General features: G+C 48.1%; 1 protein-coding gene across 2 annotated transcripts in view; it reads left to right on the top strand.

Annotated features, from left to right (window-relative positions):
* Positions 1 to 15,352, top strand: part of CACNA2D2 (calcium voltage-gated channel auxiliary subunit alpha2delta 2) — a 211,101-nt gene that overhangs the window by 79,829 nt on the left and 115,920 nt on the right. For both annotated transcript variants that reach the window (XM_054640210.2, XM_054640211.2), the window contains exon 3: positions 2,112 to 2,228. In XM_054640210.2, coding sequence (XP_054496185.2) covers positions 2,112 to 2,228 — 117 coding nt within the window. The remainder of the gene's footprint in view (positions 1 to 2,111; positions 2,229 to 15,352) is intronic.

A 15,352-nucleotide genomic window follows, 5' to 3' on the forward strand; every position in this document is an offset into this window, starting at 1 on the left:
CTCACACTATCAGATCTGTGGCTTTTGTGTGCTGCCCTACTGACAGAGGTGGGATGGGTAACTCTTCTGAGAGCCAGGACAGGTGACCTGAATCCCTTGGGGCTTTTTTGGGGGAAAAAAAGCAGTTGCTGGAGTACATCTAGAATGGAGTAATGGTATATGTGGGCACAAGGTTGATGGAATAGACTGCTGTTAGGAATTTCCTAATGCCATGGAAGAAAGGAGGAGCTTGGGCAGAGCAAGGCTTCAGTGAGAGCTGCAAAAAGCAAAGTGGAAGCCTGGAGATTAACCCAGTAGCTCTGGAGGGACTGTGCACAGCTGAAAGAGCAGCCTTGTGCTTAGAGTCTCACTGTACTCCTGTGGCTTCAGCCTCAGAAACTGCTTTGTTTACCTATGAAAGGAAAAGGGAGGCTGGAGCTGGGGGATGGCTCTGCTCTGGCTCTTGGATTCACTGTCAGCTGCCTTCAGCAAGTGGAGCTGCTGTCTACTCCAGCTCATTACAAGGTCTGGAGAAAGAAGAGAGGGCAGTGAGTAGTTTCCTAGCATTATAGAGGGTCTCATCATGTGCCTGAGCTGTGTGATGTGCCACTATCCAGATCCTGGGCACCTGCCTGCCTGTACCTTTACTTTTGCTGGCTCCACCAAGAGAAGGAGCTGTGATGGTGTGAGCCTGGGGGTGCCTCTGGCCGAGCCTCTCCTCAGTCCTGGGTGAAATGGAGGAGGTTCTGGGTATGTTTTGTGAAGCTGGCTGTTTACTGTTTGTTTGGGTGCTGCTCTGACACCCAGGGCAGATGTGTCATGAGAAATTGCTTCTGCAACCCTGGTCCTCATGGCCAGGTCTGCAACAAACCACTCTTACAGGCAGAGTCTCTCACTTGTGAGGAAGTTCCAGCAAGGAGAGGATTTTGTCCCGTGGGAAGCATGATTCAGCTCCTGAGGATCATGCAAGCTTGGGAAGGTGCCAGACATGCTTAGCATGGCATTTGCAGTTAAGCGTGGAGTCTGCTACCTCCCTGGGGAGGTCCAGCTCTCCTTGGAGGGTTCTCTGTTCCCATATGTCTCCATGTCTGCAGCTGAAGGTATTTGAGAGTAGCCTGAGGATAAAGAGAAAAGCAGAATCCTATTTGCTTTGTGGTTTTTCTTCATGTACCTTACTTAAGAACATATAAGGCATGAGGAATTTTTTTTGCAAGTCTCAGATGATGGCAATAAACTCTTCCCTTTGACCCTGTGTTGGGTCTGCAGGCAGGTGGAGTTAACAAGTCACAAAATCATCTGAGGAGGTGACTGAGGGGTTTGTGGTTGTGAGTATTCTGGTGGGACTGATCCCTTCTCCTTGAGGCAGTGCTGATGCCAACAGCACTTCCCTTGGATCTGGGGTTGTTCCCTGCAGTTGTGTGATGTGCCTGGGGGCCATTGCTGCCACTTTGGGTACAAACATTCAAACACAGATAATTGCATTGGCCTTCAGGACAATCCTGGTATAGATTTGTGCCTCTCCCCACCACAGCCTGACCAAGTTCTGGACTGGCTGTAGAAGTTCTCATTTCTTGTGCCAAATTACTATGCCTTGGTTAGAGATGTGGGGTTTGTCCTGCTTCATGTGATCCCCTTGCTCTCATTCCTGGTACCCAGAGCTGCCCTGCTGCCCCAGCACTGCCAGGCCCTGCACCCAGCGAGCCCAGCAGGCAGTGCTGGGGGAGGGCAGGGAGCTGGGCTTGCACTTGCCAAGCTGAGCAGGTGGCTTGGGGATGCCTTTGGGTGAGAGAGGGCACAGCAGCAAGCACAGTGGCTCTGCCTGTGCCACAGGAGTGGCTCAGCAGAGGCAGGGATGTGCAGCTCAGCTTTTGAGTGAGAGGGTGGGATGCCCATTGCCTGCAAGCATGAAAACAGGCAGCTGTAGAGCCAGTGGTGTGGGCAGCAGGTTGACTGCATTTCTGTTTTTTCTGGTTGCAAAGCCTTTCTTCTCTTGCTCCCCTCATTTCCAAAGCTTATATTGTTACCTAATCCACATTGCTAGCATTCTCTGTTAGAGGATCAGCTTTTCTGTAGGAAGGCTGCTGTACTCCTCACTAATATTGACTGTCTTTTTCTCTTGCTTCCCCTCTTAGATCTACGATGACAATAAAAGCCTGTTTGAAGTCAAGGAGAATGTGCCCAGGAAATTGGTGGAGAAGGTCGCAGGGGACATTGAGAGCCTCTTGGCCAAGAAAGTCCGTGCTTTAAAGGTAAGGAGATGGGCCTGTGTGCTCATCCTTTGATGGAGATGCTCTGTTTAAACAAGAGGGGTGATGCTGGTGTAGCAGTATGATCTCAGCTTCAGAGTGATTTCTGTGATTGTGTGGCCTTTTCTGGGGACTGTATCCTGCAATTGGACAGATTCATCTGGAGCACGTGAGGCAAGCATGTGTCATGTGGGGATGTCCTCTAGGGACCTTGCTTTTTATCTCCTCCCAGCATCATGCAAACACCTGAAGGTGCTGCCACAAGAATACAAGTGACAGCAAAAGCCTGGCAGCAGATTTGATCCAGTCATTTATCTGGGGGTGTACTGGAAGCAGAGGGACTGCAGTGTCCCTGCCATGGCTCATGGAAATGTTTTGGACAAGTGGAGCCTCTCCTGTTTAGGAGATGATGCTCTTGAAGGGTTTGTGCTGGTGCCGGGGACTTGAGCCCTGGGAGTGACAGCATGAGTGGGTTGCCCTCATGGGTATCTGCACACATTTTCAATCTATTGTGCTATTTTGTAACGCTCCTTAAAATGAACTCATTTTCTCTGTAGTGGGGGAAGGTGACCTGATCCATGGTGCTGCTCAGTAAAACCCAGCAGTGGCTGTAATGAGGTGGCAGCAGGGCTGTGCTCTGCTGCTGGGGCAGGGACAAGTGATTGCCTTCCTGGAGAGGGGACAGCCTTCTCCACTGCAGAGGGGTATGGAGACTTCCCCTCCAGGAGCTGAGGTGTCCTCTCTGAAACACAGCTTTATCAAGTGGCTTTGTACAGTGGGCATTTGGCAGCATGGCCAGCTGGATGAGCTTGTAGCTTGATCCACTGAAAGGGTTTCTGCAGGGTGATGGACAGGGGGAAGGCTTGGAGCAGGTAACACACACAGCTGATGTGTCCACAGAGGCACTGCAGCCAAAAAGACTCGGTCACCTTGCAACCTGAGAGACAGGAAATGAGCTGTGGTGAGAGAAGGGATATTGCAGTAACAGAGGAAGTGAGGGTTTGGAGGTCTCCACAGTGAGTAAGAAGTGGCTTGGAGAACGTATGCAACAGGAACCACAGGACACCCATGTGGGGTAGGGGAGATTCAAGACTCAGGATAGGATCTTAGTCAAGGATGGTCAAAGTCTGGCCTGAGTGTCCAGATGGTGTGAGGTTGTCCACAGTGCCTGACAAAGATGGTAGCTGTAGGGACTTGGGTCAAGAAGATTGCTGTTTACCCAATATCTTACCCTGGGAAGTAAAGAATGATCCTGCTTGGGACTCACACCAAGTGTTTTAGCTTGAATGGAAGGAACTGAAGTGGGACTAAAGAGGTGTAAAGTGTCAGCACTGCATTTGGGATAGTGGAAGTGAAAATCAGGGAGACCCGTTTTCTTCTTAACATGAACTTGCATCCTTGTGCTCATGCAGTTTGTGTGCATACTTGAGCATATATCATGTAAAACATTCCAGAGATGTGCAGCACCTCTAGATGCTGGAGGAAGACACGGGTGACAGAAGGTTGTAGCAAACTTGGTACACACCTGGACAGCACGTGGCTCCCACGGGATGCACAGGATAATAACCCTGAGTTACACAGCATGAATGTGCTGAGTGGCTCCACTGTGACATTTGAATTTCAGCTCATCAAGTCATACTGTTTTTCTTTGCCCTTTGCTCTGAGTCACCCAGACTTACAGAGAGTTTGTGCATCTTTTGGTCCTAGATCAAGGGTTGAACTGTGCCTATGGTACAAATAACTTGTTTGTCTTCCAACTGTCTTTCTTTTTTCTGGGTTTTTGGGCAGGACTCTCTGGTGTGCTGTGAAGGGCTCACCTGTCATAGGGGTGATTCTGGCAGTGCTGGTTAGGTAACAGCATGTGGTGCTGTCTTCATGGAGCAAACAATGAACCCTTTTCCTAAATCACTCTTTCAAGAGGAGTCCCTCAGAGTGCACTCTCAAATGGAGCAGACTTTTTCATCCAGTTTCCATGTAAATTCTTGCCATTTTGGATTGGTGGTACTAACAAAATCTGGAAATGGGGAAGTTGATGGGGGAAGAGAAATTGAATCTTCTAAATTTCTCCCACATTTTGCTGAGCTCCTTTGAAGCAGTGGGGCTCCCATAGCTCCTTCCATTCTCCTGTCTGTTTTCATCTGTCTCAACTCTCCCTTTAGTTGAATCATCTCTCCTGGAGTAATTTCCTCCTCTTCTCTCATGACTCACAAGAGTGATGATGACTTCTTGAAACATATTTTTCAGCATCTGAGTCAGGTGGGGCTCCATGTATTGGCAAGGGCAGGTGAGGAGGGAGAAATGGAGTCTCTCCTTGATGTAGGAATTGCGCTGTCACTCGTGTGCTCGCTCTCCTCAGGAGACATTCCTGTCTCCTTTGCTGCAGGAGGGAGAAGAGATGCTGCCTGGGCCTCAGTGGGGCTTTGTAGGAAGGTGCTCACAAGCCTTTGGGCACACACCATGGGTGCACAGCTCAGAGCACTGCTCTGATTCGGTGGTGATTCAGTCCAGTCATCAAAGGACCTGTTTTCCTCTGTTTCTAAGTGAAAATATTAATGTGTTTTTATTAAACTATGTGCAGAGCATTTATTAATACAGTTTCTTACCTTGTGTATTGCATTTCTAAGAGGCAAAAATCAACCCCAAGGAAACTGAACCTGTCTGGCCCTGAGAGCCATGGTGCAGCACTGTGGCATGGGTCTGGCACTAACAGGACACTCTGATTTCCCATGTGCATTTTGGAGGTGTGCTGGAGCCAGGGGTGTGTGGCAGTGATGGTAATTGCTTCCTAAAATAAGGCACCTACAAGGGGCTGGTTATTTGGATGCTGTCTCTCCCTTTTTGTTCCAGAGCATCATATCAGATGACAGTCTCATCATGGGACAAAAAAACTCCTAGGGGGGTGTTTTTGCAAGCCCCACCTGTTCCACCTGGCACTGGAGTACCTACTCCTGGATCCTGGGGGACTTCTACCCCATGTTCCACAAAATGGCTTCTGTTTGACATGGATTTGCACCAGCACTAATTGCCTTTTCCAATGTGCTTTGATGATTCCATTGCTTCAAGCCTGGCCTCCCAGTCACGTTTGGGCTCTGTAGTTCCAGCTGCTTTTTATTCCCAATATTTAAGAGGAGGGGAGATAAAAAAGATGGCCTTCAGTACCAAAAATGCATCTAATTTCCTTTGAATTGGAAGTGCAAGACTAAGGTGGAGTGACTCCTGAAGGAGATGACATTGCATTTACCCAGTGTACTGCATTATGGGGAAGTTCCAGAGCTACAGTGAGGTGTAAGGAAGCAATAGACTTAATAGACCTCCCTGGCTGGGAGGGGGTTTAGTGGGCTGCTCTTGTCCACACTCACGAGCTTGTCCTTGTTAGGGCTAAAAAAGATTTTTTAAGATGTGGAAAGGAGTGTGGTGCCGTTACCAAAGAACTACAAATCCCCCTTGGGTTTTCCTTGTGCTGGGAATCACAGCTGGATGGCTCATGGCTTTACATCATCTGAGACTAGAACTCATCAGGTTGGTTTTTTGCCAAGCAGATTATTTGTCACTTTTTCAACTTTATTTCCTATCTCTTTAGTTTTTCAGTGTGTTCAGACCCCTCTTTGCCTTTGTATGTGCCCAGAGAGATGTGTACAGGCTGGGGCTTCTTTGGGAGCTTGTTTGGGAGCCCAGATGTTGGAGTTTGCTGTTGGTGGAGCACTGAGTGAGCCATGGAAAACCATCAGCTGAAGGTGGGGTTGGTGTGGGTCCAGATTCCCAAACCCAAGGGGCACTTTTCCTTTCTTTTAGAATACTATGTCAAGTGCCTGAGCAATGCCTCCAGGTCTGTTGTCTCCTGAAGCTCTGCAGACTGGGGGAGAAGGAAGTTGTGATGTGATGGAGGAGGAGGCTGAGAGGTGGAAATTTTAGATCCTAGGATATGTTTTAAGATTTTCTCCTTTTTATATAGTTCTTGTGAAGGCTGCTTTTGGATGCTGACTGCTTCATTCTTCACATGTTTAACCACAGACAATTTGCTTTGCCTCCTGAGAGCGACACATCCCACAGTTTACTGAGTAGGTTATGCCCTGAAGTGAACTATTCATATACTGTGACCAGCCTAAAGATTACTGTCTGTGCTGGTGGCCTTCCCCCATCTCCAGAAAGAGCCTTTCAAACCATGGTATGGATGCCTGCAGGCTCTCACATTGCCACAATGGTGACATGGTTGGGCTGGTGTTTCCTCCACAGAGCTGATTCAGTTTTGCAAGTTGTGCATCACTGGCACAATCTTTTGAGTTAAGGTGAAGTTTGTTGCATTTCCTGTGGACCTCAGCTGTGTTCTGTATTAAATTTGATGTGTTGAGCAGACGTGCAGCAAAGTGGCATTTTGTGTACCAGAATCTGTAATGTGTACTGTGTACATCTATATGTACCTTATGTAGATGTATGTGTGTGCAACAGGTTTGGTGCCCCTTGGCTCTGGTGATGAGAGCACTAACAGCACTTAGCAGGAGTAAGAGGAAGGATTGTGGGGGTTTTTAATTGTATTTTTGTGAAATTTAATAGCATATTTTTGTTGCTGCGTATTTATCTCCAGTGTGGAATGAGCATCTGAGGGAAAGCAGGGGTTTGGCAGAAGGGCTCAGTGGTAGGTTTCAAGGTTCCTGTTCCTTCAGCTAAGGTGTAGGAGGTCACAATATATTTTATTCAGATTTTACTGCAACCTGAGTAGTAAAATCTAAACTTGGCATTAGACATTTTCTTTTGGCAGAAAAAAGAATACAAAGGACAAGACTGGGGATTTCCTGTACTTTGAAAGCATCCTGCAGGGAAGTCTGGCTGGGTTTCCTGTGGCTACAAAGCCTGGGGTAATGTGGCTGTAGGTGTTCCCATCCTTCTTTACCTTGGATCCTAAGGGAAAGAGGTTGGAAGAGCTGGGAGAAAAGGTGGCTGGTCTGGAGATGCTTAGGGTTTTGTACTGCCTTAACCCTATTTTGCTGATTTGTCTCGTGTTTCCACTCCTCAGCCTTGAGTTTTCCCACTTACTGGCATTTTTTCTGGCATGTTTCTTCTGAAGAGTTGATGCACTTAGTACTCAGCCATGCTTTAGGATCCCGTGATGAAAGGTGAGGTGAGAGTTTGGTGTGTTACCACAAAGTACTGACCAAATCAGTTTCTCAGTGTGAAGCTGGTCAGGGGGCATTGCAGGAGGGAGGAGCTCAGGCCAGTTGTGCTTTCAGTCCTTGTTGAACACTCAGTGCATTACTGCTCAACTGGGACTAGTTCCAAGCTCCATTTGAGCCTGGCCAAGCATATATCAAGAGTGCAGAGGGGATTTAATTGGACAGGTTTATCCCTTTAACAATTCTGATAGCCCTGAGATTTCCCTTGTAGGTTTGTGGTGAATGGAGCCTTTATCAGTTTCTGGTCCCTGATAGGGACAATAAAAAGTGCCACCTGTCTGACAAGCTGCAAAAATTGGCATACAGCAAAGCATCTCTCAGCCCAGATGGGAGCATCTCCCTGCTCCCTCCTCTCTCAGCAGCAGAGGCACTGACCTCTGTCACAGCATGGGCTGGTAGAAAATCATCAGGAAATCTTCTCTCCTTCACTGTTGGGGTTGTTGCTGTCCTCTGGTCTTGGTGGCAGGCAGCAAAAGGAGTCAGCATTCAGCAGAAGCAGCCCTGGGGCTGTACTGGATTTCTCCTTTGTTTCTGGCAGAACAAGGTCCTGTTGCCATCTCCCTGCACTGTGGAGCTGTCTGAAGGATGTTGAACCAGGTGAAGTCATTGAAGTGTTTAACTGGAGAGCTCCCAGGCCAGGAGAGGGAGGCCCTCCTGAGCTGCAAGGCACCAGGGTTCACTTTGGCTGGCACCATGTGGGGCCAAACCCTGGTGGATTTCCCTCCAGCAGTGTGGTACAGCCCTGGCTTTAACTTGAAGGAGGACTTCTGGGCATGTCAGAAGGCTACCAGTGGTCACACTGTGGCCTGCTGGGTCCCAGCTAAGGGACATGTTATCTGTCTTGCCTAGACAGCAAAATGGGGTAGGAGAGAGGGAAGAAACATAGCTCAGGTGAGCTCTGACACAGCCTGTGGGTTTGCTGAGGTGTGGGGCTTCATGCCTCATGCACTCCTGCACCATTCCAGCTGCATGGCCACAGACAGGAGCTCTTGAGTTGGTGGAGTAAGGACAACAATCACCAATCCTGCACATGCTGAAGTACAAACTATTTAAAGGCAGGACCTCTGTGCTTTCTTATTTCATAGTGACAAATCCAGCCCTCTTCCCACTTCTTCGGTAATTGCTGGTTGGTGGTTTTTGTTTTTAATTCTATTTTTGATTTGCTCCTAATCAAATCCTGGCTGACAGTCCCCGTGTGTTTGTTTATTTATTTATTTATTCATTTGTGCATATGTGTGTGTGTGCTTTCTCCTGCCTCACAATTGTTCTTGTGCTGGACCTGCTCCAGTAATCCAATTTGAATCCAGTCTCCCAGGTCTGGAATTCTAATTTACAGATTGCAGAGGGGAGTTAAACAATGCCCACACACCAGGATGAGGGTTGATTGTCTAATCTAATCAGGAACAATCAGATGTTTGTAACAAGTCTATCAAACCTGTATTGGGCCAGTTTGCTGAGCGATGTAACCGGCGTTAATGGTGCTAACGCGATTTAGGGCTTCCTGCACTTTCATGCAGATTACATTGAACGTTTCCCTTTCTTCTCCCATGAACACTTGGCAGCAGCCCAGCCCGATGGGCTCTGCGACCTGGTGAGCTGCTGGGTGCCCTCTGGGGCAGCAGAGGTTTGCCAGGACCCAGGGGCTGCTGTCTCTGTGGCACTGCTCACACTGAGCTCCTGGGATGATCCTGTTTTGTGGCACACGTACAAGGAATGGACTCGGTGCCACCAGTGCATCTGGAATCACAGATGGGAGAGTGAAAACTGATGGTCCTGACCTGATAGGGTGTTCAGTGAGTCTCCACAGCAGATCCCCAGCCCTGTGCATGGCTGTGGGTAAAGAACAGGTGAAGAAACCTTTGTCCTCCCTTGCCCTTGGCAGACTGAGGCTGTTGTTTCTGCTACTTGCTGTAAGAAGTCCGGACAGCTGGTGTTTAAAGAAAACACCTGTCTGGTTTTTCTTTTCTATGCCCTTTCAGGGCCTAAAGCAAAAGAGGAGGCAAAACCAGCTCTGTGAACAAGATGATGTCTCTTAGTATAGCTCTCCAACCCAGAGTAGAGCTTCCTTCCCTGCGCAAATAAATATTTGCCTGACTTTGCCCTTCCTGAAGACTGAAATACCCGTCTGGTCCCTTGCCCTGTCAAGAGGTGAGCTGGTTCTCACGCTCCAGGTCTGTAGCACTTAGCTCTGCACTCGCTGCCTTTGCCCAGAGATTTATTTTAGGTTTATGGCTTCCTCCCTGCCCGAGCATCCTCCCCGAGCGCTGCGCTCGTCCCGGATCGCAGCTCACAGCCCTGCTGGGCTTTCAGCCTGAGCAAAGCCTGCCCTCACAGCCTCTCTCTGAGTGCTGCCAGCCTGGTTTGCACGCACAGGAGCAGGAATAGGAGCTCTCTATTCCTGGGAATAAGAACTGACTTTTCTTGGAGGGTTTAATTGCTGTGTGTGCCTTGCCTTCCTGCACTCCGCACCCCTTGCTGTGAGGAGCCCAGACACCCCTGAGACCAGGAGGAGAGAAGGATGAAGTAGTCCTTAAAGGGTGTTTTGTATTAGACAGCAGTTTCCATGCTGTTTTTCAGTTTTTCCTGTTTTTTCCAGCACAGGAGGAGATGGCTGAAGCCATTGGTGTGGGTAGGGGATTTGCAGCAGGTGTAGAGCTTGGCTCTCTCAGAGCTCCGGTCCTTCAGCTTGGTCCTTTCCCTCTCAGGATCCCAAGGTCTGGCAGGGCTGTGCTCTAAGAGGAGGCATTTGGGGGTTCTGAAAGGGTAAAAGCAGATGGGTATGACTTATTGGTCTATCTGGGAGGATAGATATAGATATAAACTGGTGAGCGATGCAGAAGAGGAGGAGGTCACTGAGGGAATTAGTGCTAGGGAAGGGAATTATCATTTAATTCTTTATAGAACAACCTTTAAACACGACTGGGAAGATATGCTTGCAATGATAGCAAAATAAAAGAAACCATGTCACTGAAAAAGGGATTTATTTGAATTTTCTTGGTTAATTTTGGCATGAGAAAATGCATTTCCATGGCAGTTTGGTACCTGGAGTTGCTTCTGCACCCTGTCCTGTGACTCTGTAATCTCTGCACAGTGGGAGAGGGTGAGAGGGGGATCTTTATTTCCCCAGGGTTGCCTGTAGGTTTTCATGGAGTGTGTGCTTCTGCACTTACAGGCGTGCTCTCAGTACCTGCCCTCCATGATGCTGTACATCCTCAGAGAGCTCTGCAAAGCCCAAGATCCTGGGCAGAAAAACCTCCAACCTATTTATTCTTGTTTAATGCTTTTCCCCTTGAATATTTCAAATGCATCATTTGGGGTGGAAGACTCATATTGAATGGGAGTAATTGACCTGGGACAGTGAATCATTTTGAGTTTATTTCAGGTGGAATGAGGATTATTTTTTAAAGGTTTCATCCTCAGGCTGAACTAAAATCAGTTATTTGTATAGCTGTGTTTACAGGCAGGTAGTGAAGTTAAAGACTAATGAGTGAGGGGGTGGAGGCTTGGTCCTGGAGGTTAATGGACTTCCATGAAGCCTTTTTGTCTCAAAAGCTCTCTTCAAATCCCTCTCTTTTTTTTTCCCTAAAGAAAGTAGATTTAGCAAGTTTCATTTCTGCAGCCGCACACCCCAGATGAGCTTTGGCAGAGTTTATCTCAGTAGGTCTCTGCACAGGAGTGATTGAACAGCAGGGCTGGCTGCAGGTGAGGAGCAGAGGCAGCCCCCAAGGTGCCTTGCATGATGAGGGTTCAGCTTGGCTCCGGGCACGTGGTGCTGTGCTGGCACAGGAGCTGGCACAGTGTGCTCCCTGCCCTGGGGTGTGCCCACCAGGACCCTGCTTTCTGTCCCACAGGGATTTGCTTTGCATCCACTGAAGCTTTCATGGAGTGGGTCTGAAATCCATCAGCATCCCCCCCTACCCCATAGCAGGGAGCTATTCTATATTCCCAGAGCAGCTGATGTCCATTAAATGTTTGAGTGACACTACAACAATGTGTAAAATATCGGTGATAAGGATCTAGCAAATCTTAATAAAAAAAAGGCGACAAGAATGTAAATTGCACATACAATTGTGATAAAGAGCCAGAGATAACATTAAAGAGATTGTATCAATTTAATGCAAGTTTTGTGCCAAAGCCTGTCATCTGCTCTTTGAAGAGGAGTTGTTGGGAGCCTTGATATTCCAGCAGACAGTGCTCAAATCATCCCAGTGCTCTGGAGCGGCCGTCCCTGCAGCCAGCGTGCTGTGTGGAAGCTGTCTGCTTGCTGAGGATTAATGGAAACCTTTCCTGCCTCTACAATAAAAATAATGTTCCTTGGAAAAAAATAAAGTGCCCTTCTGCCTGCTGGCCTTTGGGTCTGTCAAAATGCAATTAAAAAGCAGCTTAATACAGACTTGCAATGAGAAATCTGTCAGCGTTCAGAGGCACGATCTGAAGTGAAAGCAACATGAAAAGGTTGAGAGTGAAAATATTTAACTGCGCACCTGCCTTCCTGCCTGGTGCTGCTCATGGAGCCACCAGCTGAACTGGGACATGAGGGGCTGGAACTGGGGTAACTGGGGGAGCTGGAGCAGCTTCACAGACAGAGCTGGGCTGCAGCAGTGCTGGTGAGGGCACAGGAGCTCCTCCGTGACCCAGCCTGATGTGTGTCTGATTGCCTGCCCCTATTTGCTGGGCTGGTGTAGCTGCTGTATGCCCTGGGTTTCTGTCCCTCCTCTGCTCTTTAGGGTGTGCTACATCTCTGAAAGTGGGCAGGTGACAGCAGTAAGGGCTATTGGAAGTACCCTACAGGTTTGGTGGAAGGGGTAACTCTAGTTTTCTGTGCAGGGCTGCCAGCTATAGGTCTGTATTGTTTCTGCCAAAATGTCTTCCCAAAATTTTAAGCATAATAATGGGAGCTGATTTTAAATGGTGGTTAGCTTGTTTTTTCTGCGGGCATGACAATTTAAAAAAAAAATCCTTTAAGTAAAGCTAATAATTCCATAGCAAGTGAGGGATTTTAAGGACTGGGAGTGAAATCTGAACACAGGGCTCCAGTGACTGCCTGGTTTTGGTAGACAAAAGTGAACTTTGTCTTTGGCTGCCCCTTGTGTGATGCTACCTGCACAAGGGTGAGTGAAATCCACCCCAGCTCTGCACGAAGAGCTGTTGGAGCAAAAACAACTTGATGGGAGCAGTGTTTCAGCGGGATGCCAGTAGATGGCACAGCTTTTATATCAGCTAATTATGCAGGGAGCCAGCGCCGGTCCGGGCTGCTCCTGTGGCTCATCTGAGCCCTGCCTCACTCTCCACTCACACAGATGAAGATGTCTCTGCTGGTCTGCCTGAAATTGAGGAACTTGGATAAGATATGGAAGGTGTTGAGCTTGTCAGCATTGTGGAGCAGTGGGACGCTTGGGGAGGAGGAGATAAGAATCTTGTGCTTGGGTGAGTGTGGGAGCAGAGAAGCAAAATTCAAGATAGTGGTAGTGTGGCTTCCCAAGTGCATTCCAGCAAGTGCTGTATTCCCTTTGTGTCGATGTATTTGACTGCTCCAGCTTTATGCATGGGGAAACTGAGGCCTGGAGAGATCGTTCTTTGTCTTTGATGCACCCTGGAATAAGAGCTGTGCTTCCTAATTAAGTTCTGGAACTTTTAGCTCCAAGGTGTCCTTCATGCGTGATTAGGACAATAGCATCTCCCTGGAGCTCAAAGCTCCTTCTCTCAGCTCTGCTCCTGTTTGGTGCTATTGTTCCCTGGCCACTTCAGGCTTTGAATGTGAATTTTTTTAGCAGTTTAGCAATTTTCTGCACCCTTTTGAAAGAGGAAGAGTTGAACACATCCTAAATCTTCTCCCTGTGTGATGTTACCCAGCTGTTTTGCACCTCCCCTCAACCAAAGCAGCCATCTGGCCTGTTCAGGGATGAGCTTGTGGGCCTTGCTGGAGAGTTGGCCCCTGGAGTTGGGAGAGTTGCTCAAGTGCAGTAAGACAGCCCTGATATAGGGGGGAGGAAACTGCCCATCCCTCTGTGTCCCTGTCCTGGGACATGAGCAGAGATCCCAGCATCAGAAGCAATCTTTCTTCCTACCTTCTGCCTGCTGAAGAACTTCTTTTCATGACTGGAGTTGATTCTTGCAAGTGGATGGGAAGGATATATCCCAAATCTTGAGGGCCTGGTGTGTACGTAGAATATAAACCAGAGTGTATGTATGTGAGACTGTAAATAGAATTGTCACTCTAAAAGAAATGGGGTTTCTAGTGCTTGTCAGATAATTTTAAAACAATTTTTATTACTAGATTACATTCTGAGATAAAGTTTATTGTAGCAAAAAAGAGGGAAGGTGTAGGATTTGACTGCAGATGTGGAAATGCACTTAAAAACTTATGAAGAGTTTTTGAACCTTAGCTGAGGGCAGGCTGTCTGCTTCAGGGTCTTCCTCCAGGGCATCTCCTGCCCAGCACATTTAAAGGATGATCTCTTGATTTTGGTGCAAACTCTGCCCTAGCATGTCACCTTTTATAATCAAGCCACGACATAACATGCAGACACTGGCACAGGAGCTCCAGCTCACGAATCTGTGTCCTGTGTGTGGGGCAGAAACCCTTCCAGGGGTCCTCAGGAACTCCATGTTCCCTGAATGTGGCTCTTCAGCAACTGCCATAAGGATTTTGTGTCAAAACTGAGGATCAATCCTGGCATGTGTTGACTTTGTTCTTCCCATTCTCTCCCCCATAACCATTGATCCTAAAATATTTTTCTCTAGTTCTATCCTTTTTCTGTGCTCTTACTTTTAGCACTACATCTGCAAGTCACAGAAAACACTGTGTAGGTGCCAACTCTTTTCTTAGCTATTCCTTGCAGATACGAGCAGCATCCCATTTTCCAACCCAGCCTCTTCTGTCTTTTCCCCCTAGATGTTCTTAGTGGTATTTGTCTACCTTTTATATGTACCAGTGGCAAAGTTAACTGGGTGTTGTTCTCTTGATGCAGAGAAAACAGCAGTCATCTCCTCCTGCCAGACTTGGGCTGCAGAGTTGAGTTGGTTTGCATCTCCCTGCTCCACCTCCCATCCTAGTTTAGGGCACTGCAAGCACATCACAGACTGGATGCTGGAAGAAGCAGAAGCTTTGCAAGTGCCTCCTAAACTCCACAGCTGCTTGCAGGGCAGAGGTAGCTGGAGTGGCAAGGAGAAAGTTAGCTTTAACCCTGAGACTTGCACAGACCTCCGTTTACCCTAACATCTGGCTATTAAAAAACTAGATTAATTCTGCATGCAGACTAATGCAGAAAGTCCACACTGCCTTGACATTGGAGTTTTTGTGTCTCTCCTACTCCCAGCCCATCTCAAACCCAGAACCTCTGCAAGGTCCCATTCTGAGTAGCTGCTTTTCTCCCTCTGTGCTGAGCATCCCTAAAACCTGGGTATAATAGCATCCCTGCTAATTATATCACTGCAGATTTATTTCATGGTAATATTATAGCTGGCCTCAGGCATCACCACTATCATTGGAAAACATCGAACGATCACAGCTTCTGAGCTGCCTCCATTAAACCTGGGAGAAGCGTCTGGGCCTGTTTATAAGTTTGTCTTTTGATGAGAGCCAGGGATTGATGAGCTGGTGGCTGTGAGGTTTGCAGAAGGTGCCCTGGAGGGAAGCTTCCCTCGTCAGGCAGCCATAAGGTGCAGATGGCGGGATCGCGAGCGGAATGCAGACACAGCCAGGGGAGCGGGGCAGGAGCGTCACCTTCATCCATCCAGGCAGCACCACCCTGTGCCAGGGCTGCCCAGAGTTCCACAGGGGATGGCTCCATACCTCAAATCAGTGCTGCTGGCAGCTTGGCTGGAGGTGCTCCCAGGGAAAGGGGGCATTTTGGGTCTTGTGATGCTTTCTGCTGACAGTCTTGGAGCTAGGGCAGAAGAAAAGGCACAAATACCACTGCCATTTTGCAACAGAAAAAAAGGAAGAAAAACAATTCA

The sequence above is a fragment of the Agelaius phoeniceus genome, chromosome 11 (assembly GCF_051311805.1).
Source record: "Agelaius phoeniceus isolate bAgePho1 chromosome 11, bAgePho1.hap1, whole genome shotgun sequence".
NCBI classification, from domain to species: Eukaryota; Metazoa; Chordata; class Aves; order Passeriformes; family Icteridae; genus Agelaius; species Agelaius phoeniceus.